The sequence below is a fragment of the Lemur catta genome, chromosome 22, assembly GCF_020740605.2.
Source record: "Lemur catta isolate mLemCat1 chromosome 22, mLemCat1.pri, whole genome shotgun sequence".
Classification (NCBI taxonomy): Eukaryota; Metazoa; Chordata; class Mammalia; order Primates; family Lemuridae; genus Lemur; species Lemur catta.
Genome location: NC_059149.1, coordinates 27873149 through 27898730, shown reverse-complemented (window position 1 = coordinate 27898730; position 25582 = coordinate 27873149). Strand labels below are relative to the sequence as shown.

General features: G+C 43.4%; 3 protein-coding genes across 3 annotated transcripts; 1 reads left to right on the top strand and 2 right to left on the bottom strand.

The window, feature by feature from the left end:
* Positions 1 to 5737: 5737 nt before the first annotated feature.
* On the bottom strand, positions 5738 to 11621 carry LOC123626442 (ubiquitin carboxyl-terminal hydrolase 17-like protein 6). The gene is made up of 2 exons (XM_045535385.1): positions 10112 to 11621; positions 5738 to 5991 (listed from the first exon to the last, which is right to left on the bottom strand). Exons 1-2 carry the CDS (start codon positions 11619 to 11621, stop codon positions 5738 to 5740), a joined length of 1764 nt encoding a protein of 587 aa, XP_045391341.1.
* A 5019-nt stretch (positions 11622 to 16640) lies between these two features.
* Positions 16641 to 18752, top strand: LOC123626440 (proline-rich protein 23D1-like). Its single transcript, XM_045535384.1, has 4 exons — positions 16641 to 16717; positions 17469 to 17530; positions 17750 to 17817; positions 18046 to 18752. Exons 1-4 carry the CDS (start codon positions 16641 to 16643, stop codon positions 18673 to 18675), a joined length of 837 nt encoding a protein of 278 aa, XP_045391340.1. The 3' UTR covers positions 18676 to 18752.
* Positions 18753 to 20860: 2108 nt separating this feature from the next.
* On the bottom strand, positions 20861 to 25083 carry LOC123626439 (ubiquitin carboxyl-terminal hydrolase 17-like protein 6). Its single transcript, XM_045535383.1, has 3 exons — positions 25056 to 25083; positions 23584 to 24945; positions 20861 to 21273 (listed from the first exon to the last, which is right to left on the bottom strand). The coding sequence occupies exons 1-3, from the start codon at positions 25081 to 25083 to the stop codon at positions 20861 to 20863; spliced, it is 1803 nt and encodes a 600-aa protein (XP_045391339.1).
* Between the last annotated feature and the right edge of the window lie 499 nt (positions 25084 to 25582).

The following is a 25582-nucleotide window of genomic DNA, read 5'->3' as shown; positions in this document are numbered from 1 at the left end:
TCACACTGGTGAGAAACCATATGAATGCCATCTATGTGGGAAAGCTTTCAGTCAAAGAGTTGTCCTTAGACACCATGAGAGAATACACACAGGAGAGAAACCATATGAATGCCACACATGTGGGAAAGCCTTCCGTCAATGTTCTCACCTTAGAAGACATGAAAGAAATCACACAGGAGAGAAACCATATGAATGTCAACAATGTAGAAAATCCTTTAGTAGTAGCTCTGGCCTTAGACAACATGAGAAAACTCACAGTGCAGAGAAGCCATATGAATGCCATGTGTGTGGGAAAGCATTCCGTCAATGTTCTCAACTTAGACAACATGAGAAAACTCACACTGGAGAGAAACCATATGAATGCCATGTATGTAGGAAGGCCTTCAGTCAAACTGTTGTCCTTAAACGGCATGAAAGAACTCACACTGGAGAGAAACCATACGAATGTTATCTATGTGGAAAAGCTTTCATTCAAACTTCTATTCTTAAGAGACATGAGAGAACCCACACCGGAGAAAAACCATATGAATGTCATCTATGCGGGAAAGCTTTCAGTCAAACTTACCCTCTTAGAAAACATGAGAGAACTCATACAGTAAAGTAGCCATAAAAATGTCATCTCTGTGGCTGGGTTCATGTGGGCAACATAATGAGACTGGAACCTAAAATAAAGTCATAAAAATAAATTAGCCAGGTACAATGGTGTGTACCTATAGTCGGAGCTATTTCGGAGACAGAGACATGAACAATCAATGAACAATAATGAGAAATACTTTATTCATAGAGCAGCAGTTGTGGCACATGAGATGATTCACACTGGACAACATCCTGTCAGCGTTGAGCATGATGTAAAGTTTTTCATTTTCATTTGTTTAGCCAACCTTAACATTCTCATGCTGAGGAGATATCAATCATAAAATAACTATGCAGATACCTACTACATTTTATATTAGATAACTGGCATTAGGATAAACAAGCAAACAAATAAATCATATTAAGTATCTCCACCCTGCTGTGTGTGTGTGTATGTGTTTATGTATGGATGGATGGATGTATATATCCACAGAATACAAGGACATTTTTGGAGCTGAGAGATATGTTTAGTACCTTGGTTGTGTGGTGATGATATCTGGGGTTTACATGTCCAGACTCATCAAGATATGTATATTAAATGTATGCAGTTTTTGTATACCATTTATATCACAATAAAGGTTAAGAAAGAAAACTGACTCTAATATTTTTGTAATGAATTCTTTAACATACAATTCAGCAAGTCAGAATTTTCAGAAAATACCTATCTATGAAAAATATGACATTTAAGAGAGTGAAGATATTGGGAATACTGTATGTTGAATTTTAAAAAATTATATTACACTTTTCAATAGAGTAATACAATATCTAAATGATAAAACCTGTTGCTGAAAAATCTAATATATTGGTGATGATCTAGTTTTGTATGCAGTTCTAAACATATAAATTTGGGTCTGCAGTCCTTGACATGTGGGTAGAGATTCGGCCCTACTTTCTAAGTCTCCCTGTTCTCCAAAAGACCTCAGCTGTGTCCACACAGCTCAGCTACACTCATTCCAACTTCCCCTAAACACCAGCTGGCTCCATCTATCCCAGAGGGTGACACAACAGGGACCTTCAGCCCTACTTGTCAGATTTCTCAAAGTGCCATGACATGGATGTATCAGGGAATTGGGAACAATATCAAAGCCATATAGTATTAACCATTGAGTGGCCCAAACCTTGTTTTTGTCCCTGGGCAGCTAACTCTGGCCAGACAGACAGGTATCTTTGCCTTCCCAGCCCATGGAAGACTCCCTGGATTTTTTCACTAACCCTTCTGAGTTAAGTGGAGGCAGGAATTAATTCCGTAACATATATTTTATCAAGGTCAGTCCTGACTTATGACACAGATAGGAACACAACTGTTCTCCCTCAACAGCAGCTCAGATGATAAAACAAGATAAAATACCCTAGCTTATCAACCACCATGTAGGATCTTCTTGTTATTAATTTCCCGAAGCAAAATTTAAGTTTTCACAAAGGGAATCTCCCCTGCTTTCACCTCAGGGCTAAGATATGTATTAATGTTATCTTTCTGCAAACCTCAATACTGAACCTAAACCTCAAGGGTAAATGCTGCCAGAAGATCAACTGGGCTGACATATGCTTTTTGACAAATTGGAAAATTCTCAAACCATAGGACTAACTGAGGCCAAGTAAATGAGCACATTGCTGAGTAAAGCTGATACATCAGAATTTTTAAAAATTTCCCAAGTGATTTTACTCTGCAGCCAGGGAGGGACAATGTAGAAGAGAAAACCACTGTGTCTGTAATTAATGTGGGAATACCTTTGTTTATTGTTAAATAACATGAGAAAACTCCACTTGGGAGAAGACTTGGTCTGTAGATAAAGTGAAAAATATTCTACCAAGCATGATGGTTGTTGTGTACTAGAAAACTCTATGAGGAAATAGTTGGTAAAACAGGAAATATGAGAAGAAAGGCTTTACAAGGGTAGTGAATCCTCTTGTGAAACATCAAATACATCCTACTGGAGAAGTTATTTAATGAAAAATTATGAGACATCCTTTAGTCATAGGGCAACACTCCTTGCACATGTGAGGTTTCACACCAGACGAAAACACTCTTAGTGCCACAAAAGGAGAAAAGTCCTCAGGGACCATGTATTTCCTAGTTAACATTATCTCACAATGATGAGACATCAATCCTAGAATCAACATGAGTAAATCACCTGCTGGATTTCAGGTCAGAAAACTGGGTCAAGGACAGGGAGTGGACTCTAAAAATACACCTTTAACATAAATTACCAAATAATTCAGAATTCTGAAAAAATGTTTACTCATAAAAAATGTGGCATTTAAATGTATTGATCTGGGAATACGGAGTGCAGAATGATGTAAGAAATTAAAATGCTTTTCAATAGATCTGTACTTGCAAATGTATTTATTGTAAGCAATAAAACCTGTTGCTGAAAAACCTAAAAGTCTGATGGAGCTTCAAGTATTAATTATGCAGTTCTAACACATAGATTTGGGATGATCATATCAATTCATATGAATTCATCTTGCTATAAAACAAGAAAATGATCAAAATGTCGGCTACAACAGTAAAACCCTGGAACAAGAGGTGCCAGATTAAATGTTAACGTTAAATGACAGCATGGGGGTGGCAATTGTCAAAAATCAAACTACAGTAAACTGGCATACCAATTCCTTCAAAATAGTATTCTCTGTTACTTTCCCTCTCTGCTGATGTGTGAATCTTTCTGTATGTTTCTGTGTCTTTCTCTCTGTGTCTCTGTCTCTCAAACACACACATGCACACAAACACACACAGACATACACAAAACTCCCCTGCCTTCCACCCCATCCTGAATTCAGTAGATGACATATTAAAAATAGAGCAACCAACTTCAAAGTATCAGATTTATTGCTAGTGACTCAAATGAAATGTAAATGAGTAAATTTTATACAATTAGGGGAATTTTAATACTAATTAGGTAACTAATTATAAAAAGGACTTATTTTACGACTTACTACAGATTATTTTTCTGGTTTATTTTATATCCTCTTGAATAGATTTTTCTCTAGCCTAGTATGGGGTCCCATTTACTAATGATGGTTAGGAGGGTTTCACTGCAGACATTCATACACACAGCTGGTCCCCATTGTACTGCCTGGTGTCCATTTGAAGGATGACTCAGCTGAAATGTTCTCAGCCCCCTCTGGAAGCCAGGACAAGTTTAAGCCTCTAAGGGTAGAAATTCTTATATAACTTTTTATTTTCTTGTATCAAATCCAGCAAACACAGCATATAGCATTTGGTAATTTTTTCCATATTTAGGTTTTCCTTATAAGTCTGGATATTTGCTATTTAAAATTCAGTTTGAAATGTAGATGAGCTTTACCTTTGTTTTTCTGAAGATATCTTTATATCATTAAGGAAAGACTGCAGGTAGTTTTTAATGCTAAATGTTGCAATCAGGACAACTAAATAAGATATTAAGACAATGAGGCCAGTCAAAATCACAGGAAAAATTATTCCCACGGTATTTATATTTCCAAAAACATCCCATCATTCAGGTACAGGGCTCATTTTCCCCATTAACCAAAATGAACTCCTCCCTGACATTCTCTATTATCTCAAATATACAAAAATTTAAACATTCTTCACACACAAACACCAATACACATTCACCTCATATGTAAATGTATACTAAACACAAACCCTCTTCAAATAGAAACTTTAATGTGTCACCAAGGCCAGGTGATATGCACAAACACTCTCCATTGCCAGATGCACAAGCCTATGCCTTTCAGCTACACACATAAACCACAAAAACATAATAAAAATGACACATCTTCAAAGCTCTGTAGGTGGCCCCACCCATTATACTCCAACAACACACTCTGAGACCTCTTTGGATAACCCGTCCAAATAACTATTACACGCGATACCAGTAAGAGACACAAGGAAAAATAAATATCATCCCTACATCTCCCATACAAACTCCAAAATTGATGATTTAAAACTGCTAACTTGATTCACATGTATTTCACATTGTCAAAATTGAAGCGTCCCATACTCCTTCGACAACCGACTCTCCAAACACATCACAAACTGCAAACCCTCAAACTCAATAAAAATCCAATCTTCTCCAATAATCTTACAGTGGGGACTCTCACCCCAAAATCCAATATACACATATGCACACGTTAATATGCCATGAACTCATCCATATGAGTCGCCTCTGCACTACCTCCCTACTCACATTGCAACACAAAATATTTCCCTATGTGGCCTCTACACTGGAAAGCAGGGCACACACCACGGGACCGGTGTGCACACAGCTATCCCCGAACTCTTCTTTTTTCGTGAAGGGTGAGAGAATTCCCCCCAGGTCTAGGCTCGGAGGCTCCTTGAATCAGTGGCTGGAAAGGGGAGGCCTGAGGAGAAACGGGGCTGAGCCCTACAAGGGCACGCGTATGAGGTGAGGACGGAGGGCGGGGGTTCTCAGGACAGTGCTGGGTCTGCAGAATCCCAGGGACAAGGCTATGGCGCGGTGTCCCAGCGCTGCCCTCAAGCACCCAAGAGGCTCCAGAATCTACTTCCCGCGATTAGGGGCTTTCTTCGCGGTGAACAGTGGAGAAGGAGAAAAGAACGAAGACGGACAAGCCAGGGCAGCGCCCACCCTTGAGCTATTTTAACTAAAAATGGAGGCGGACCCTGGACCCCACAGCGGCGCGACAGATCTGGGAGCGTCTGAAAACGCCGCGACGCTACCGCGGGCGGGTCCGTGGCTGTGGGGATTGTGTAGCCCGCGGCGAACCGCGGACCCAGGTGCCAAGCACGGGCGACGCGGGCCGCAGAACCCGGTTGTGAACCAGAAACACCCAAACTCACTCTAGCAGCAGAAGTCTGCTTCCAGGTCGGCAGGAAACTGCTCGTTCCGCAGGGGCGGGACCTAGACGCAGGCGCGGTGACCCTCCCTCCTGGCGTTTCCGGGTCAGCCTCTACTTCTGCCTGGTGGATCCTGAGACTTCCGGTTTGTCTCCACGCGTTTGTGCTGTGTGCAGTGGGGGGGGGGGGGGGTGCTTCCACCGTTGAAGTATTAATAAAATGGTTCTCATGTTTTATGGCAACAGCTTATTGTTGTCAGGCCATTTATGTTATTCCCTCTGAACAGCGAGAAATCGGTTGACCTTAAAGGCCATTTCCGTGCACGGATGGAGAAGAGGCGCTGTCCGCGCAGCCGGTGCGACTGCGGCCCCGGGCTCGGAGGGCGACGGGGGTCGCTGTGGGCGGTGGGGAATGTGCGGTTGCACGTTCCGTCTGCCCAGACCTCGGCTTCCGTTTCCTTTCGGTGATCACCGGGGCGGTGGAGAAGGAAAGCACCGGCTCAGCCGCAGGGACTTCACAGGGCCAGGACCTGGGCAGTGAGGGCGGAGGGCAGAAAACTGAGAAGAGCAAAATTACTGCCTGTTTATATACACATATCTACTGTTTACTTCCCCTCTTTACACTTAGTTCTTTTTCTATTTCACACATGAGATAATTTTCAATTCAAATACTTTTAAGGTCAATATGAATTATATCTCATAATTTAATTGATTCGTTAATTTCTATGAACTTTGTAATTTCCCATTTGTCTTCACCTTTATTCCCAGAGTATCTGAAAAGTTATTTTAAATTAGAAAAAATGAGTTATTTTAATGTATGTTTTTGTTTTCTATTTATGAATATTTTATAGCCAATAGGGATAATGAGGCTTCTAAAATGTATACTTCGGGGGAGCTATGTGGAAATTGCTTTTATCTAATAAAAAATTAATTTTTCAATATTTTTAGGAACATTCAATAGAGAGGTCTATACTTTCACATAAACATTAAAAGAGTAGTAAAACTGGATATTCAAATTTCGATAGACTCATTTATACTGTTAATATATTTTAATGTGAAGTATGTGAGTTTATAGTTCCTTTTCTATTTCTTCTGGACATTGTTAAGTTCGAGCTACCTAGATTGTAGCAAGAACAATTCCCAGTTGTTCATGCTGCTGAAATTTCTCAAAGATTATGTCCCCAAAATGGTACCCTATTGGTTTTCCCATAACTAAATTCTCAGTTTCTCAACATTTTAAGTATTTTCAGAAAGTGTTGAGTGTTTCTTCTCAAATTTTGGAGGATAATTTTCTTGTAGGCTAGATATTAGAAAGAAGCCTGTGGTTCCTACGGAGAAGAGGTGACAGCCTTGCCCGGCGCCATCCCTGTCTGTCTCCAGGGCTGAAACCATTTCCCCGAGCTCAGCTCACTTCTCTCATATTTGTTAGTAAATGGACACAGATTCAGTAGCCAGGACTGTATGCCATTTGGTGATCAAGATATCCAGATATCTGAACCCCTAATTAATATTTTTAGTACCCTCACACTTTTCATAGGATATAACTCTGCCTGTGTAAATCACCCAGCCTCCCACTTAACTGCATGAATTCTATGTTCATTTTTATACACAGCATGTGCCTAGGAAGTCTCAAGATTAACAGAATTGTTTCCTCTTTAGTTCATGTGAGGTACATATTGTTTGGAAGCACTCTAAGGGAAGCTGATCCTGTAAGATGAATGGCAAGCTCTTTCACCACATCTCTGACTGTTTCCTTGGCTGGGATTAAATCAAATGAGTTGGAGTGCATTGCATATATATTTTTTCTTTTTCTTTTTTTTTTTTAAGGTAATTATGTAGAAAATAGAATATTGTTTATTTGAATGCTGAAATTAGAAATCAATTAAGTAATAAATTCTTTTTTTTTTTTTATATATATATATTTTTTTTATTTCAGCTCATCATGGGGGTACATAAGTTTAGGTTATATACATTTTCCATGTCCCACCCATCCCCCCGAGTCAGAGTCCCAAGCGCGTCCGTTCTCATTCTCCCGACAGTGCACCTGGCACTCATCATGTAGTCATACCTCCATCCCCTCCCCCCCCCACCTCCCCGGGTCTGCACCTTCAAGCATGACCATTCCCCAGAGGGTGTGCAACGCACTCATCATGCAGGCATACACCCATCCCCTCCCCCCACCCCCCATCCCACTCTGATATCCAATTGGTATCCTTCCCTGATGTACATTTAGGTGATGATCAGGGAAACCAGTTTTCTGGTGAGTACATGTGATGCTTGTTTTTCCATTCTTTGGATACTTCACTTAGTATAATGGGTTCCAGCTCTCTCCAGGAGAACCAAAGAGATGTCGTATCATTGTTATTTCTTATAGCTGAGTAGTACTCCATGGTATACATATACCACAGTTTACTAATCCATTCGTGGATTGATGGGCACTTGGGTTGTTTCTTCAATTTATATTTTCCTTAATGTATTACAGTGTTTCTTAAAATGAAAATACAATGTACAGGAATCCCTGGATAAACATCCTCACTGAAGAACTAGTGCCCTTTACAGGGGAAATTATAGCGTGACCTATGCACAGTGGTTGTAGGATGGCAAATTGATGGGTTTCACTAAGATGAAGTTTGTCTATTGTTCTGTGGTGGAGTCTTACATCAATTCTGTTCTAATAAAACCTTCCTGCATCCTGACCCCCTGATACCTGTATTTGCAAATCAAAGAAGGTAAAGACTCACCAAAATAATTCAAATTTCAGGATGCCAAGCAAGGTGGACCATTATATTCATTGACTCTTGTGATCCTTAGAGGATTTTAGAGAGAGAGAATTCTTGTGCGTCTAGAGGTCCTCTTTTTTAATGGAACTGAAGACCCAGGATCTGTGGTTTTTGTCAAATGCACGAGACACTCAGTAATAAGGCAGTATTTAGGCCATGGGACAAGGTTTTAGGAGTATAGAGATACAGCCTCTGACTCAGGCTACATGAAGTCAGGATCTTTTCAGAGGGTATGGTGGACCGAGTGTGGTCCAACCTTCAGTTCCTTTACTTTGATCTTTTCACGGACCTCATGAGCTCAACTAGGAGGCACCTTGTGCTTAAGAACCAGAGTCCTAAAGTGTGAAAGAAACACTCCTGAGAAAGTGGCTTGACAGGGAGGAGGAGCCGTCATTTGCCCTTCCTCAGAAAATCCTTCTCTCTACAGAGCCATACAACTTTTCTTGGTCTTAGTCAAACTTTCCTGGCACATAGAGATTGGAGCTAGCAAGGGATTGATGTGTTATCCTTGTCCACCGCCTCCAATGGTTCTCAGACAGTGCTGGGCATTCGGATGATGTGGACAGTGTTTAACAGTGCAGATTCCCTGGCTGTACGCAGACGCAGGAAAGTGGTATGTCAGGGGTAGGACATAAGCATCAATATATTTTAAAGCTCACCAACTGTTTTGAATGTGAGTCCAGTTGAGAATAATTCTGCACGAACTGCTTACCCCACTTTAATTTTCATAAATATCATTCAGATATATTGTTAGTATGTACGTTTTGATTCATAGGGGGTGGTTTTTACCTTAGATTCTGTATTTCTAATAAGGTGCTATCAAGGTTTTCATTATTCTCACTTAATTAAACATTGATGACTATAACTACCAAGAAATTGAACTGAGGTGTTTTAGAAATTAGGCCCTTTGCAACATAGGGAGACACCAAATCTACAAAAAAAAATTACCCAGGCATGGTGTCACCTGTCTGTAGTTGCAGCTGAGCCAGAAAGATGTCTCAAGCCTGGGAGCTGGGAGTTGCAGTGAACTGTGATCTTGCCACTGCACTTGACCCTGGGTAGAATGAGACCCTGTTTCTGAGGGAAAAAAGAAACCAAAGTACCTATGTCATATTGGGATGAATTTTATTAACATTGAAACAGATTTAAAAACCACAGCTTTACAATTAAATTTAATAACCGTATATACACAAGGTCAAATTTAATCATTATGCAATAGGAGCAACATATCTACAAAAAATGTAGACTTTCTAGCCTACTGTATCCAGAGAACACACCATTGGACTTAATTTGATAACCCACCAAAATACATGGAACAATCTATAGCAGATGAAGGCTTGAAAAAGTAAAAACATCATACGCATCTTGAAAACTTACTCCTATTTCAATTAAAGTGTCACTATAATTCATAGATATCCCACAATACCAACATGCAAACTATCCACAAGTTAGAACAAGTATGAACATAGCACAACTAGAAAATCATGACACCCCATAATAGAACCCATACTCTCTAATAATCTCACAGTAGAATCCTACACTTCAATACCTAAAATTCAGAATTCACAATAAATTTCATATGCTGTAAACATCTGCACATAAAAAATTCCTTCAAATGTTCAGAACATTCACAAACCCAAAAGAAAGTATTTCACACATGTGGCCTCACCCTGGAATGTAGCCACCACTAACCAATGGCTCCAGGGGCATATAGCCAAACTGGACCTCTTCATTTGTACCTTTCTTCCTCCAGTAGTGACTGTGTGTGTGTGTGTGTGTGTGTGTGTGTGTGTGTGTGTGTGAATGATTGTGCATGCATGAATTCCCATATTACTAGAACACAACCAGAGACCTTGTGCCCTGCTTGTTCCTCCTCTTGCTACCTCTGGCCCTCCCACCCAGACAAGGGACTTTGCTACTTTTCAGAGACATCTGCTCTGTTTCTTCCTTCTCTGATTTCTGCAGCAAGTAATTGTCCTTTTTAATCTCACTCTTGTATTTTGGTGGATGAATCATTACTGCATTGGAAGGCAGGGTTGATTCTATTTTCCTAATGTTGAATTCAGGCTTCAGTCGGTTTTGTTCCAGGAGGCACTTCCACTGATCTAAGGAGAGTTCTCTAGTTGCTGTTTTTTCCAAGTGTTCCCCGAACTCAGGAAACTTGATGCAGGAGTCACTTTTGAGCTCTCTCTTGGTTTCTCCCTTGTCTGTGTCTTCAGCCCCAAGGGCTCTTGGTTTCTCCCCAGTTGATTCATGCTCACTGTCTCTCTCCAATTCACTCTTCTGTATGTAAAAGAGGAGGTAGGCAGGTTGACTCAGGACAGAAGAAATGTCACAGGTGGTTACTTTAGCATCATCCATTTTGTACCACTGGCCATTCCCAGCTTTGACATAGCAGAAGTAATGTCCACTTTGACAGCTCCTCCCAGCATGCACCAGCACAGCATAGAGGAGGTAAATAAGTGGTCCTCTCTTCTGCTGAGACATGTATGGTTGCATGTCAAGACACTCGGGATATTGCACTTCTTTGGCAATTTTGTTGCCTGTGATATCTGAGAACCTTTTCAATACAAGGATCAGGACCTTGGAGGTAGTGTGCAAATTCAAGGACTTGGAGGCAGGTACCATCTTTAGACAACTACCACAATGATAGGCATTCTCTCCATCCAGGTGTTCGGGCTTCACCAACTGTTGTAAAGCTTGGCTCACATTGGAAGCTGCTTCAATGTCCAGGGCAATGTCCAGGTAAGGGTCAAAAGTGTCTGAAATGCTATGGCAGTGGAGACACTTGATTTGAGACCTCCAGTGCCCTCCAAATATTTGATGGATTAAGGTTGTGTCCTCAGAGTGACCATTTAGGGGCTTGTGCCCAGACAGACAAGCTTTCTTCATGGCATCCACAGTGAACATCAGAAACTCATGGGCATCTTCTTGCTTGTATCTATGGAACCCAGCAGCCAGTGCAAGTGAGGGCTTGATAACCTGGCCGGGCTGGTGCAGTGCCCGTGTAACATGAGCTTCCATAGTGCACAGCATGCAGAATTTCTGAGGATGACAGGTTAGGGAATGCTCCTGGGACAGCATATAGTTGGCAAGGGGTGCTGTGTATGTCAGACACTGCAGGACAGCATTCATGTAGCAGGTGTTTCCCACATTCCAGAGCCCAGCACCAACCTCATAAGGTCTCTTCCACATCAGCAGAATTTTGTCCCTGGGAGCCAATTGCTTTGTCACAGGAGCCTCTTTAGAATACAGGTCGGGATCTGTTGGGAATAACAATGATGAGTACTCAGGTGGGTAACGACTGGGGTGATGGTTAACATCAGCTAAATTTGGCTGAGAAGTTTTGAGTTTTGGAAAGACGTTGAAAGGAGACTCACCTGGCCTGTGGAGTGAAGCAGCCTCCATGTCTCCAGGAGTAATGATTCCAAGGCTTCCCAGCTGGGATCTCAACTCGAAGAAGGACACTTCCTCTTCTGAGACCGTCTTCAAATGGCAGGTTTGTCTCCACAGCAGCCTTTTTATGGCTCATCCAACTCCCCACACCCACTCACTAGGTACAATGATGCACCAATCAAGTCCAAGCACTTAATCGGATTAGGAGGCCTCAGGGTGTGTTCTCTGGAATTCCCCACATAATCCTAGTAGCGCCATCCCCATTACCATTTAGAGAACACCTGGAGCAGATTGAACTATCAGGATTGTGCATAAATATCCTGAGAGAGGAACAGGGGTGGGGTGGTGGGCATATATTTGTTTTAGCTCTTTGAAAACCATAATGGAGGAACATTAGACATTAAATAAGAAGTTGCACTCACACTTCCTGATTTTAATTTTTCCTACAAAGCTAAGGTTACTAAGGCATAATGGCACTGGTGGCGGGTCAGACACAGAGACCAAGGGAATAGAACAGATGGTCCAGAAATAACCCCTCCTTCTATGGTCAATTGAAGTTAATGATTGGTACAAAGGTATCAAAAGCTTTCAGTGTGGAAAGGATAGTGTTTTCAAACAGTGCTGCTGTGAAACTTAGATATTCACAAAACAACGTAAATTTCCCCACTCATCCCTCAAGTTACAGAACGATGCTTCCCCTTCTCAGACTTCAAATGGCAGGTTTAGTCATCTTGTCAGCCCTTTTGTGGTTCATGCTTCCCGCCATGGCCAGCATACCCACTCGCTACGTAAAAGGTCAACAATTAGATCTAATCCATTAATTGCCTCAGGGGTTTTACAACAGGGACTTTGGTGTTCTGGTATTCATAGGCCTTATCCACATTATTATTTATTGAACACCTGAAGCAGATTTAGATATCAGTATTCTCCATAAATAAGAGTTCCACTGAGTTGGGGTGGTGGGGTGATGGGTATCCCTCTGTCTGGCTTCTTCCAAAAGAAAGAGAAGGAATAACATGGGAAGAAGTGATGTGTGTATGCCTCTGTGTGTGTGTGTGTGTGTGTGTGTGTGTGTTTATCCATACTTCCATGTATTTACATTTTCAAAGTACTAAAATGCCTTAGGATACTGAATAAGAAGAAACTGGACTCATCCTTCCTGATTTTATATCTTACTACAAACTGCATTAATAAGTCAATGTGTTGCTGGCATAATATCAGACCTAGAGATGGAAGGAACAGAATAGGTAGCCCAGATATAACCCCTGCCATCTGTGATGGACTGGTTTGAGTGACTGATACAAGGGTGTGAAAACTTTTATGGAGAAAGTGCAGTCTTTACAAAATACAGTGTTGTGAAACTTAGATATCCACAGGAAACCCTAAAAGTTGGACCTTATGAAAAATACTACACAAAATAATAAAATTACCTTACGCAAAATACTAAACTTTATCCTGAAATTAATGAAAGACTAAATGTACAAAGTAAACTATGAAACATTTAGAAGACCACATGGGGGATGTGTTCATGGCATGGAATTTCTGGGGATTTCTTGGATGTGACACCAAAGAACAGGCATAAAAGAAAAAAATAAGTAAATTAGGGTTTATCAAAATTAAAACTTTTATTCATAAAGGCCACTATAAAATGAGTGACAATAAAACATACTGGATGGGAGAAAATATTTGCCAAATACATAGCTGATAAAGGACCAGTATCCGGAATATTAAAACTTTTCTGCAACTTAAAAAAAAAATAAAAGGAAAAAAGTATAAAATAGACTTAATGAATTCATAAAGAGATGTTCAATATCTTTATTTATTAGGGAAACACTAATCAAAATATAATGAAATAATGCTCTGCTACTGTGAGAGTGGCTAAGATTAAATCAGTCAATCAATCAATCAGAGCAGAGATTAAGTGTTGTTAAGGTTGTAGAAAAATGTATACACTGTGTATTGAGAAAGAGAAAATGATGAAATTCCTGTGCAAAACAACATGACCATTTCTCACAAAATTAAAGACATAATTATCACATGATCCAGAAACATCACTCCTATGTATACAGACAAAGGATTGAAAAGCAGACACCCAAAGAAATATTCATGCATCTTTGTTCATACTATCAAAGTTCACAAAAACAAGGGTGAAAACAACCCAAATATTCAACAGTGGATGAATGGATGAAAAAAAGTGGGTGTTTGTGTGTGTGTGTTTCTGTGTGTGTCAATGTAACATCATTTGACCTTCAAAATAGATAAAGTTGTCTATTTTCAAGTTGCTAATGGAGGAGAAATGGTGGAAACAAAGCTGCTATCAGCCAATATTAGAGGGGTGAAAACAGCATTCACTGTGTCTGTACAAGTAAATAGAAGATGGAAATGAAAGTGCAGGAAACAGAGCTCCATCTGGCTCTCCAGAGGCATTTTAGGAACAATTCTTTGAGGCACAAGGCAAGGTGAAAAATCAGCCAGTCACCAAAGGACAAATACTTTAGGACTTATGGCATATGAGTTTTCTAGAGCATTCTCATCCACAGTGACAGAAGGGAGAATTGTAGTTTGGAAGGACTTCCCAGAGGGAAAATGTGGAGTTAAGGTTTGAAGTTTACAGAGTTTCAGTTGGGAAAATGAGAGGTCGCTGACATGGATGGCGGTGAAGGTTACACTTCAAGGTGAATGCACTGAGTGTCACAGAATCACACTCAGAAATACAATTAAAATGGTATGTTTTATATTAAGCACATTTTGCCTCAATAAAAATGCAAAGTGGGAGATGAAACAGGTATATGTACAAATATTTATTTTTCTTACAGAAAGTATATGTTCTTAAAACCGTGCAGGTGTACCAATGCATTGGTTTTCAATCTACCGCAAAATGGCAAACAACAAAGCAGAGTGCTTCGTTTCTGGAGACCATTAATTGAAATGTAATAGGATTAAGTTGATTAGGTTAGGTCACACCTACAACTGCCAAGCCATGGAACTGTATAAAAGTCAGCGAGGGCAGGAAGCCTCCCTCAGTGCCCCTATGCAGGAGTCCCGGCTGCTGCATCGCATTCAGCAGAGATTTTCCAGCATGGACTCAAGTCTTCTGAAATCTTGCTGAAGGACAGGAGGTGAACACTTGGATTTCAGGTTGGTTTCTTTCACTAATTTGTTTTTCAGACTATACTTCAGGAAAATGCTAAAGTAAAAAATATATATATATATTTATTTAACATTGTGATTTTAACTTATGGGATAAGGGTTTTTGTCATTTTTAATTGTATTTCTTTGAAAAGAGACATAAAATACTTCAGTTTAATATCGATTATTTCATAAAAGTTCACATTCCTAAGCAAATATTCCCAGCCCACTGACTTTGTGGGTAGACAGATAAACAGTTTTGGAAAGTTAGTGGTTTTGACCATGCACATGGGAAGCCTAAATATTTCATTTGTTCATCATTTATTCAAACATAGTCATTATGCATTTATTTGAAACTAGATAGGTAGTGGGGTTCTGAAGATAGAGCAGTAATTGAAAGGCTGTAGACCACAAACTTCCAGTTTAGTAGGAAAAGAAATAACATTTGCATGTGATTTTCTGTTTGGAAACTGTATGTTTTAATGTCAAAATGACAATTCAAATTTTAACAGCTCATTATTAAACTGATGAGATTATCAGCTAAAGAGAAAGGGAACCCATACAAAAATTTACGGCAGTTCCCCAGAGAGAATGAAGAGCTGAGCTCAGGAGCCTGGTGGGGTAGGAGATCAATGTCAGAGGTTTTCCATCCACTGTGTTCCTGGTGATTACTGGGCACGTTCCCTACCTTCCCGGGATAGAAGCCAACCTTTATTTTGCCAGAGAATTTTTAATTTCAAAAGGGTTGTTAATTATGACTTCAGTCTTTTTGTGTCTGGCCATCTGAGGGAAGTTTAGATGAGCATGAAAAAGGAGATTTTATGGATTCATAATTAGGAATAGTCAAAGGGACACTTGACTTATGATTCTGCAATTAGTCTCTTAGGGTACACAGGCACTAAATAAAATTGCAAAGAGAGATCAATGTATAGCGATATATTAGAAACTAGGTCAAGGTATCTTTTACCTACTTGTCTTATGTTAGGAGCTTAATATGTTTGGATCATTTTCCCCAGGAGATTCATTTTGAACTGTGATTCGCATGAAAAAATATATACAATTTCAATATTTAAAAAATGTAGCTGGCCTTCCTTATCCATTCACTTCTGTGGATTCAACCAATTGCAGATTGCAAATGTTCAGAAAATAAAATTTCCACAAAGTTTCAAACAGCAAAACTTGAATTTACACTGCAACTGTAAGTACTATGTTGAATACACACAAATGAAGTGGGGTGTAGGCATGTTATTATGTGTATTATAAGTAAACTAGAGATGATTTAGAGTGTTTGGGTTGATGTGCAGAGGTTATGTGCACATTTTATATCAGAAACGTGAGCATCCACACACGTTTATATCCCCAGGGGATGTAGAACCAATCCCCCGAGGATACTAGGGAGGATTGTGCAGAAGAATCCCATAGAGAGTAATTATCCTGCCCAACTAATGAACAGAGCATGATAGAAAGTGAATATCACTAACATGAAATCCTAATGGATTAGGGATGACTCAGGGTAGAGGACACATAGCACCGATTTTGATTTTGAACAGATGAGGCTGATTCTGGGGGTGCCCCCACATGATGGAGTTATGTGGACACCTTCCCCCCTGAAGGCCCCTCCCATTATATAATCCGCAGCACAAACCAATCACACCCGGCCCTGCTGACCAATCCCCGAGCTCCATGCCTTCCTAAGGACTCTAAAAGGACTTGCCAGAGACCTCGCCCTCAGAGCACTATTCAACCTGCCACAGGCAGGGAACACTCTCCCCCAGGCCCTGGCTGTGTGTGCCCAGCTGTAAGCTGACATCTGTCCTTCATTTAAGGTAAAGATCAAGATTTTCAAAAAATAGGATAAAGACTGACGTTGGCAGACACATTCCCGTGCACAGAACCTTTACCATGTATGGTTACCGACGCCCAAGAAGCCCCAGCGAGTCCGGGACCGGAAAGGAGGCTGACCATGCAGCAGAGAGCAGGTGTGTTTGAGTGTGTGTCTGCCTTGGGTTCCCAGTAGGTTGATGTGTGACTGTGAGTGTGAGTGTGTGTGTGTGCACGCGTGATTGTGTGCTAGAGAACCACGCTGGGGCAGAGATGGCATCCTGAAATGCCGTGGCGTTGAATGTTCTGAATGAGGACAGCCGGGGAGGCATGGGCCCTGCAGAGTTAGCCCCCTGCTGGGGGGGGGGGCTGCGTTTCCGTCAGTGGCCCTGTCTCGGGTTGCCCGTACTGTCAATCCATGCCTCCGCTCTGAATGGAAGTCATGTCTCCTACGTGTGAAAACGACGAGTGTGGCCATGGTCTAAGTGTTCTAGCTCGTGCTCCTGGGAGAGGCAAGTGTTCCTGCCATCTCTACTCCGTACGCACTCTAACTGCATAGACGCAAGGGTCAAATACCCAGAATAACACCTTTTCCCACTGAAGTCCGCAGACCAAATGACATGTCCTCCCTCTCATGTGGGTGAGCTCCTGAGGCAGCAAACTGCTTCCTGTGGTCACCACCCTTTATCACATGCCACCCCCGACTCAGCAAAGACCCTTCAGAAGGGGCGAGGGTGGGAGCTGGGCTTTAGGGCATGTCGAGTGCGGTGCGTATTTGGAGTTCAGTGGAAGTGCATGTGGCCAAGGGCCCCAGTGAGAATGTGGGCTGGATGACAGACGCAGCTGTGGGCTGTGAGAAGGGACTCTGTCACTGTGTGGAATCCTGACTGGTCCCTCTCTGTTCTGCAGCTCGACTCCTGCACGACTGAATCCACCCAAACGGCAGCAACTGGAGCACCGCCCCAGGACAGGTAAGACGTTTTCCCTGCTTTTCCTGAAGTTCCCACTGCCCAGAACCCACAGTCACATGCGCAAAGTCAGGAAAGGAGAGGGTGCTTCCTCCAGGGTGAAGGGACAGGCATCCTAGGTCCTCGTGGGCAGATGTTCTGTGGGTGGCCTCTGCAGGTCGCACCCTTAGCCTCACACCCTGCAGAGCCACAGCCTTCTCCCTCCCTCTGCTGTCCCCACAGGTGCAGAATCACCCGCGGTTGAAGGACCTCCTCACTTGGATCCATGCCAGCTCCCAGAACCAGCCCAGGTGAGCTCTTCTTTCCTGGATGGCAAAGATTGGACATTGCTGCCTAAAATCCAGGGTCGAGGGGGCATGCAGGGGTGTGCATTTCGGGAGAGTCAGCATGACAGCAAACTGTGGGAGGGAATTGGTGTTTTAAAGTAGTAGAGGGTGGAGTTGCTGGTGGGTCCCTCCCCATCAGCACCGTCTGTAGCCTCTTTTGGAGTGAGAGCACTCAGGGCTGTCTCTCCACAGGAGCACTGTGATTCGAGCACAGAGGTGCTCGTGGTGGTCCTGGAACCAGGGGCAGGGCTGCAGCTGAGCCTGGGAGAAGAAGTCATCACCCTGGCCTCGCAGACAGCCGTGCAGGTGACCCTTGGCAATGTGGTCCTGGTGGTGGTCCCTGAGCATGTCCTCAGGTCACTGGAAGGTTGGCAGTTACTGGTTGGGACCCACTACATCTTGCCCTGCCCTGCTGATGTCACCTGGGGGTTCCACATTCAAGATGGAGATGCCCTGGCCATGGGGGCAGAGGAGATGCTTGCCCTGCAGGTAGAAGAGGAGGCTGCTCCCCCTGACCTCCAGCCCTTTGTGAGGCCCCCTGGAAACGAGGTCGCTGGGATCAGCCCTTCTCTCCTGATGACCCCGTTCTATGTTCCATGCTTCCTGATGTCTGGCCCCCAGCGCTTCCCGCTCCCACCCACTCCTAGTCCCGTGAGACTCCCTCGGCAAACCGATGGCAGCTTCAACCTCCTTGGTCTGGAGCCTGTGCCCAGCTCTGCCCTCCGACCTCTGCCCCCTTCACCAAGTCCAGGGCCCCGGATGTGCCGCAGGGTTCACTATAGGCCGCCCAACAGAGCACGGCGATGTCTGTTCCCAAAGTGATGGACCCGAGAGCCACCCTGCTTTGCTGGGTCAGGGATTGACCGAGTCCCTGTCAGTGCGCCCCCAGGATGTGGAGGGAGAGCCGTGCCAGTGACATCTTGGTTCTCCCTGGCTGTGACCTGCCATCATCCCTTGTTCTGGGCGTCAGAGGGCCCCACACGCTGTAGGGAGGGGGAACGGCAGGGATTTAAGATAACATGTTCCTGTCACAGTTGGCACACAGTGTCCCCAAGAATTTTCCTTCCTGACCCAAACACACGGGTCCCACTACACTCCACAGACGCCCTGACAGCCCTGTGTGAGAGGCTGCTCCCAGCACTCGGCGACCAAAAATTCTTCTGAACACAGCGGCTCATCCTCACGGTCAGCACTGCCCCGCCACCCCGTCCTTGTGCTGCTTGGTCCGTAATACGGGTAGTAACAGCTAATGGGGTGATGGATGCCGCATTTGATTAATTCACGTTGTATGCCTGTATGAAAACATCGCATGTGCCCTATGAATGCTTTTCACTCTTATACCCATAAAAATTAAAAATAAAAATTTTTAAAAACATTCGGGCTGTGATCGGAGTCTGTGGCTGCTCTGTCTTGCTTCCAACTGACACACTCCCCTCTGCCTCGGGAGAGATCGTGTGCCCATTCACTATTGCCTTTGCTTTGTTTTTGGTTCTTTTATTTATTCTTCTTGTGCTCATGGACTAACACTTGTGTATCTCACACATTTCTTGGCAAAACTGGGGACATTGATTTGAGCGGGACAAAGGAGTTTCTAGCTGTCATGTAGGGAGAGGGCCATACACACGGTAATTTCATGTGATGGAGGAAATAGGGACTCGGCACCGTGGGTGGGGGTGGGGGCATCACTGTATTTTGAAGCGAAAGGGAAAGGCTCTTCCACGAGGTACCTTGTGAGTTGAGACCTCAATGTGATTTAGATTAAAGGATCTTCGTAATGGAAACACTACATATGCATTTAACCAAAAGTTATGACCCACTTTGACTACAAGGACAGCATGAGGAGTGTCGGGTGTGTGTCCTGGTGCAGGGTGGATCTGGGGTATAACTGTCAGAATCTGGATCAGGAAGGGAAAAATTCACATAAAAATGAAAAACCAGGAAGTGAAAAATGAAGATCTTACTTATCAATAAGAAGAATGGTCCAGAAGAATTGAAATAGTTCAAAGCACTCTTGGACATTCATAAGTCAAGAACAGCCCCTGACCTGGTCCTGGCTTTAGAAGGACACACTGTGGCAGAAATGATCAAACCTCCCCTTTCTGATACCTACTTGGCTTCAATTTCCGGCAAAATGTCACCAAACCCCTCCCAAAGTTTGCAAGGGCTTTTCTTGGGCTCCTCCTTCCAAGTCCAGACTGGGAGCCAGTGTCAGCACCTGTAGTCCTGGGGGTTGGCCCGGCTGGACACTTAGCAAGGGTTTGGACACAGCTGGGCCCAAATTGAGACCTGTATACAGTGTTTATCATACTCAAATATACATGAACTTCACTCAGAGACATTGCTCAGATGCACGTTTTGATGCACTGGGGCCTGCTTTTATTTCTGGGTTCTGTATTTGAACAAAGCTCTAGGACCTGCAAGGTTCTGGATACTCTGAGGTAAATGGAGTTTGACAATTACTACTAACAAGAAATTGATTGAGATGTTTGATAAGCAAAGCACCTATTTGATCTGCCATATTACGATGACTTTTATTAACACTGAAACAGATTATAAAAAGATGCTGTACAATAAACTTTAATAATGAATGTAACACATCAAGAGAATATCCCCCATAACTGTTTTCAGTGACACACGTCCACAGATGAAGACTCTTCTTTCAGGACAGGAAACAGTTTAAAAAATGCAGGTCCCAGAGGCAAGTTCTCTACGGAGAGTTTTCAAATCTCAGTCACTGACACATCAAATACAGATTGATTGCACACCTTCCAATTTATATCACTGGTTAATGCATTCCCCCATTCAGTTTATTATAAATATAAATTAACTAAAATAATTTAAATGCTAGTTTGGTGAGTTTCGTTTTACATACAATTTGAGTTTACTCAATTCCATCACGAAATGTCTGTCTGTGTCCAGCATGACCTGGGGGCCACCATCGGCACAAGCTCCACAGCCGGGGAAGGTGATTCCCCAGACCCAGGCTTCTCCCTCCATGGTCCCCTCCTCAGCACAACAGGCCTGTCCTAGGCGATGAGGCTGGAGGATGAGTCTTCCTCCACCTGGTGTCTAACTCCCAGTCACTGTCCCCAGAGGAGGAAACCCGAAGGTCCTCATACAGGATGCTCAGTGGGACCCAGGCACAGTGACCCTCAGACTCTGGGACTTGAGGGCTCTGAGCAGGAGGGCCTGGCTTCTCAGCGGGCAGGGAAGAGGGAGCCAGCAGGAGCCTGGAGCTCCACTGTCCGTTGTCCAGTCTCCTGAAGGCCATCCTCAGGGGCTGGCCTGGAGCAGGGCTGGGTGATGGGAGACGGGCCTCGGTGCAGGCCTGGACAGGGTTCAGGAGAGCTCTGAGCCGTGGAGGCTGCAGGTGAGCACCAGCTTTCTGGGTAAGTTTTGTCTTGTTCTCTAGGGGTGTCTCTTTGAGTCCACATGTATTTATACTAAGTGGAGACTAAGGGTCTGATGACCCCAGTTCAGCACTCTGAGTGTATTTATTGCAGGGTGAGAAAGGGCTGAGTCTGAATTTATTTAGGGATTCTGACAAAACTGGGTGTGGATTTGGGCAGATATCTTACTTGAGGCTGACTTTGGGATCCTGGATCATCTGGGGGTTAAAAGCCACCTAAGGAACTTCAAGGGAACAACCATGAGTTCCATTGCTGTCATGTTCACAGGAGTCAACATCCCGGGGAGAGTGCAGGGATGTGGACAGCGGCATCAGGGGTTGAAACTTGAAGTTTCTTATTTTGTCCAGGAGCTTGAAGAGGACTTCAGCTCAGTTCTTCTTGTGGGAGACACTGCAGGACAGATGGAAATTATGGCACTGTCTTTACAGGTGAGAACAGGGTCAAGGACAGATTTTATCTAGTTCATGTGGAGAGAGATTGACCGGGGAGGACACTGCTGGCAAGACCCCTAAATAGAACATCAATTCAGGTTTCCTCTACATCAGTGAAAGAGGAAACTCACCTCATAAAATGGTATGGGTCATATAACAGAAGAAAGGGCTTGCAGATGGGCAAAAACGTGTTATGTTCCTTTAAAACATCCCCCTGCATTCCTGCCTCAGGCCAGTGGTCTGGAGGGGAAGGGGAATGTGTTTTGTTTGTTGTGCTATAGGAAATGATGGCTCTAGGGGATTGTCCGGGTGGAGGGCACGAGACCACCTTGGGTGAAGATTGGATTAATCTGGTGGAGGTCATGAGATTGTCTTAGCTGAAGATGGGATTGAACAGAACCCTTAAGGCCGGGCGTGGTGGCTCATGCCTATAATCCTAGCACTCTGGGAGGCTGAGGCGGGTGGATCATTTGAGCTTAGGAATTTGAGACCGGCCTGAGCAAGAGCGAGACCCAGTCTCTACTAAAAATAGAAAGAAATTAGCTGGACAACTAAAATATATACCAAAAAAATTAGCCAGGCATGGTGGAGCATGCCTGTAGTCCCAGGTACTTGGGAAGCTGAGGCAGAAGGATCACTTGAGGCCAGGAGTTTGATGTTGCTGTGAGCTAGTAGACTTATGCCAGGGCACTCTAGCCCAGGCAACAGAGTGAGACTCTGTCTCAATAAATAAATAAATAAATAAATACACCTCTGTACTTCTGCTCAGAAGGGGGATGCTGGGACTTTGAGACAGGAGTCTCCCAGTCTCCTCATGTGCTGGCAAATTAATAATCTCCTCTTTCCCTCTCCTAAAACCACTGCCTACGTTCTTCTGATGTGGCCTTGGGAACAAGTGCCGAATTTTCGGTAACAGTCACATAAAACAGGGAAAGAAATACCAGTGGTCATTTCAATGGGAAAAGCATCTCAGATTTGTGAAGAGAAAACAATTTTGAATAACAACTTCATAAATTTTCTCCATCAGATCAAAGATTATGACAGTTTTTCATACCATGTCCTGTTAAATAGGTTGAAACAAGCACTTTTATTCAGGGTTTTACAGAATAGAGATGCACATGTTCTCAAGGAAGTTTCAGAGGATTGTGTTTTCCCGGAAAGTCTGGGAATATTTATCAGACTTTATCAGATTTTCTCCCATATACGATTATACCTTTAGGAGGCATCTGACAAAATCACTTCCACATGCCTTCTCTAGTACATTGCTGGCACACATACAGTTGTACAACTAAAGAAACACACGAAAAATGACATCAGAAGAATAAGCAAATGAAAGCTTAACCCCACAGTCTAGAATTGAATTGTTAGCTGAGTCTTCACATCGAATGGGGTGGGAAGGGGTCAGATCTGGGTCACTGACTGGTGAGGTGGGGCAGGGACCCAGGGCAGAGCCTCACCCTCAGATAAGGGAAAGATTCTGTCAGTTCCATCCAGTTTTGCCTCTCAAGAAAAACTGGCAGATAATGTCTAATGATCAAGGTGGCAGTCAGGACAACTTTTGAAGATATGAATAATATGTAGCCAAAACCCCAGGAAGGGCTTGTGCCTAAGACATTTGCATCTCCATAAAAACTTCCATCACTAAGGCAAAGGGCCTCTCATTCCCAATTACACAGATTTTCTCCAACCCCCAAAAGCCTACGTATCCAAATACTGTCTGCATCAAAATCCAAAGTCTGACCAAGGGCGGGGGACATGCACAAACCCCTGAAATCTCCTCTTATACACCACCCACATCAACCATGACATCAATATGATCAACACAAGCAGAAAACTCGTGCCCTGCTTCTTGCTATCTCTGGCCCTCCTTCCCAGACAGGGGACTTTACCAGTGCTCAGGGACATCTGATCTGTCATGTTCCTGGCTGGCTTGTGCAGCAGGTAGTTGTCCTGCTCAGTGTGATTCTCTTTCAGCTCACCCCTGTACTTCAATTGATGAGACATGACTCCACTGGAAGGCAGGGTAGATTCTATTTTTCTGAAGTTGAATTCAGGCTCTGATCGGTTTTGCTCCTGGAGGCATTTCCACTGATGTAAGGACAGTTCTCTAGTTGTTGTTTTCCCAAAGTGTGCCTCCAACTCAGGAACTCCAATGCAGGAGTCCCTGTTGAGTCCCCCTTGGGTTGCTCCAATATCTGTGAATTCAGCCCCAAGGGCTCTTGGTTTCTCCTCTATTGACGCATGCCCACCATCCCTTTCCAATTCACTCTTCTGGATGTAAAAGAGGACATAGGCATGCTGACTCAGAACAGAAGATATGTCACAGGCAGTTACTTTATCGTCATCCATTTTGTACCACTGGCCATTCCCAGCTTTGACATAGCAGAAGTAATGTCCACTTTGACAGCTCCTCCCAGCATGCACCAGCACAGCATAGAGGAGGTAAATAAGTGGTCCTCTCTTCTGCTGAGACATGTATGGTTGCATGTCAAGACACTCGGGATATTGCACTTCTTTGGCAATTTTGTTGCCTGTGATATCTGAGAACCTTTTCAATACAAGGATTAGAACCTTGGAGGCAGTGTGCAAATTCAAGGACTTGGAGGCGGGTACCTTCTTTAGACAACTACTGCAGTCATAGGCATTCTCTCCATCCAGGTGTTCAGTCTTCACCAACTGATCCAGAGCTTGGTTCACACTCTGAGCTGCCTTGATATCCAGAGCAACATCCAGATAAGGGTCAATGGTGTCTGAAATGCCATGGCAGTGGAGACACTTGATTTGAGACCTCCAGTACCCTCCAAATATTTGATGGATTAGGGTTGTGTCCTCAGAGTGACCATCTAAGGGCTTGTGCCCAGACAGATAAGCTTTCTTCATGGCATCCACAGTGAACATCAGAAATTCATGGGCATCTTCCTGGTTGTATCTATGGAAGCCAGAAGCCAGTGCATGCGAGGGCTTGACAACATTTCCAGGATGCTGCAGCACCCTTGTAACATGGTCTTGCATAGTGCACAGCATGCAGAATTTCTGACGACGACAGGTTAGAGAATGCTCCTGGGACAGCATATAGTTGGCAAGGGGTGGTGTGTATGTCAGACACTGCAGGGCAGCATTCATGTAGCAGGTGTTTCCCACATTCCAGAGCCCAGCACCAACCTCATAAGGTCTCTTCCACATCAGCAGAATTTTGTCCCTGGGAGCCAATTGCTTTGTCACAGGATCCTCTTTAGAATACAGGTCGGGATCTGTTGGGGATAACAATGATGAGTTCTCATTAGACTGGGGTTGTCTTTAACATCAGGTGAATTTGGCTGAGAAGGTTTGAGTTTCCGAAAGACATTGAAACGAGACTCACCTGGCCTGTGGAGTGAAGCAGCCTCCATGTCTCCAGGAGTAATGATTCCAAGGCTTCCCAGCTGGGATCTCAACTCGAAGAAGGACACTTCCTCTTCTGAGACTGTCTTCAAATAGCAGGTTTGTCTCCACAGCAGCCTTTTTATGGCTCATCTGACTCCTCACACCCACTCACTAGGTACAGTGATGCACCAATCAAGTCCAAGCACTTAATCAGATTAGGAGGCCTCAGGGTGTGTTCTCTGGAATTCCCCACATAATCCTATTAGCGCCATCCCCATTACCATTTAGAGAACACCTGGAGTAGATTGAACTATCAGGATTATGCATAAATATCCTGAGAGAGGAACAGGGGTGGGGTGGTGGGCATATATTTGTTTTAGCTCTTTGAAAATAATAATGGAGGAACATTAGATATTAAATAAGAAGTTGGACTCACATTTCCTGATTTTAATTTTTCCTACAAAGCTAAGGTTACTAAGGCATAATGGCACTGGTGGCAGGTCAGACACAGAGACCAAGGGAATA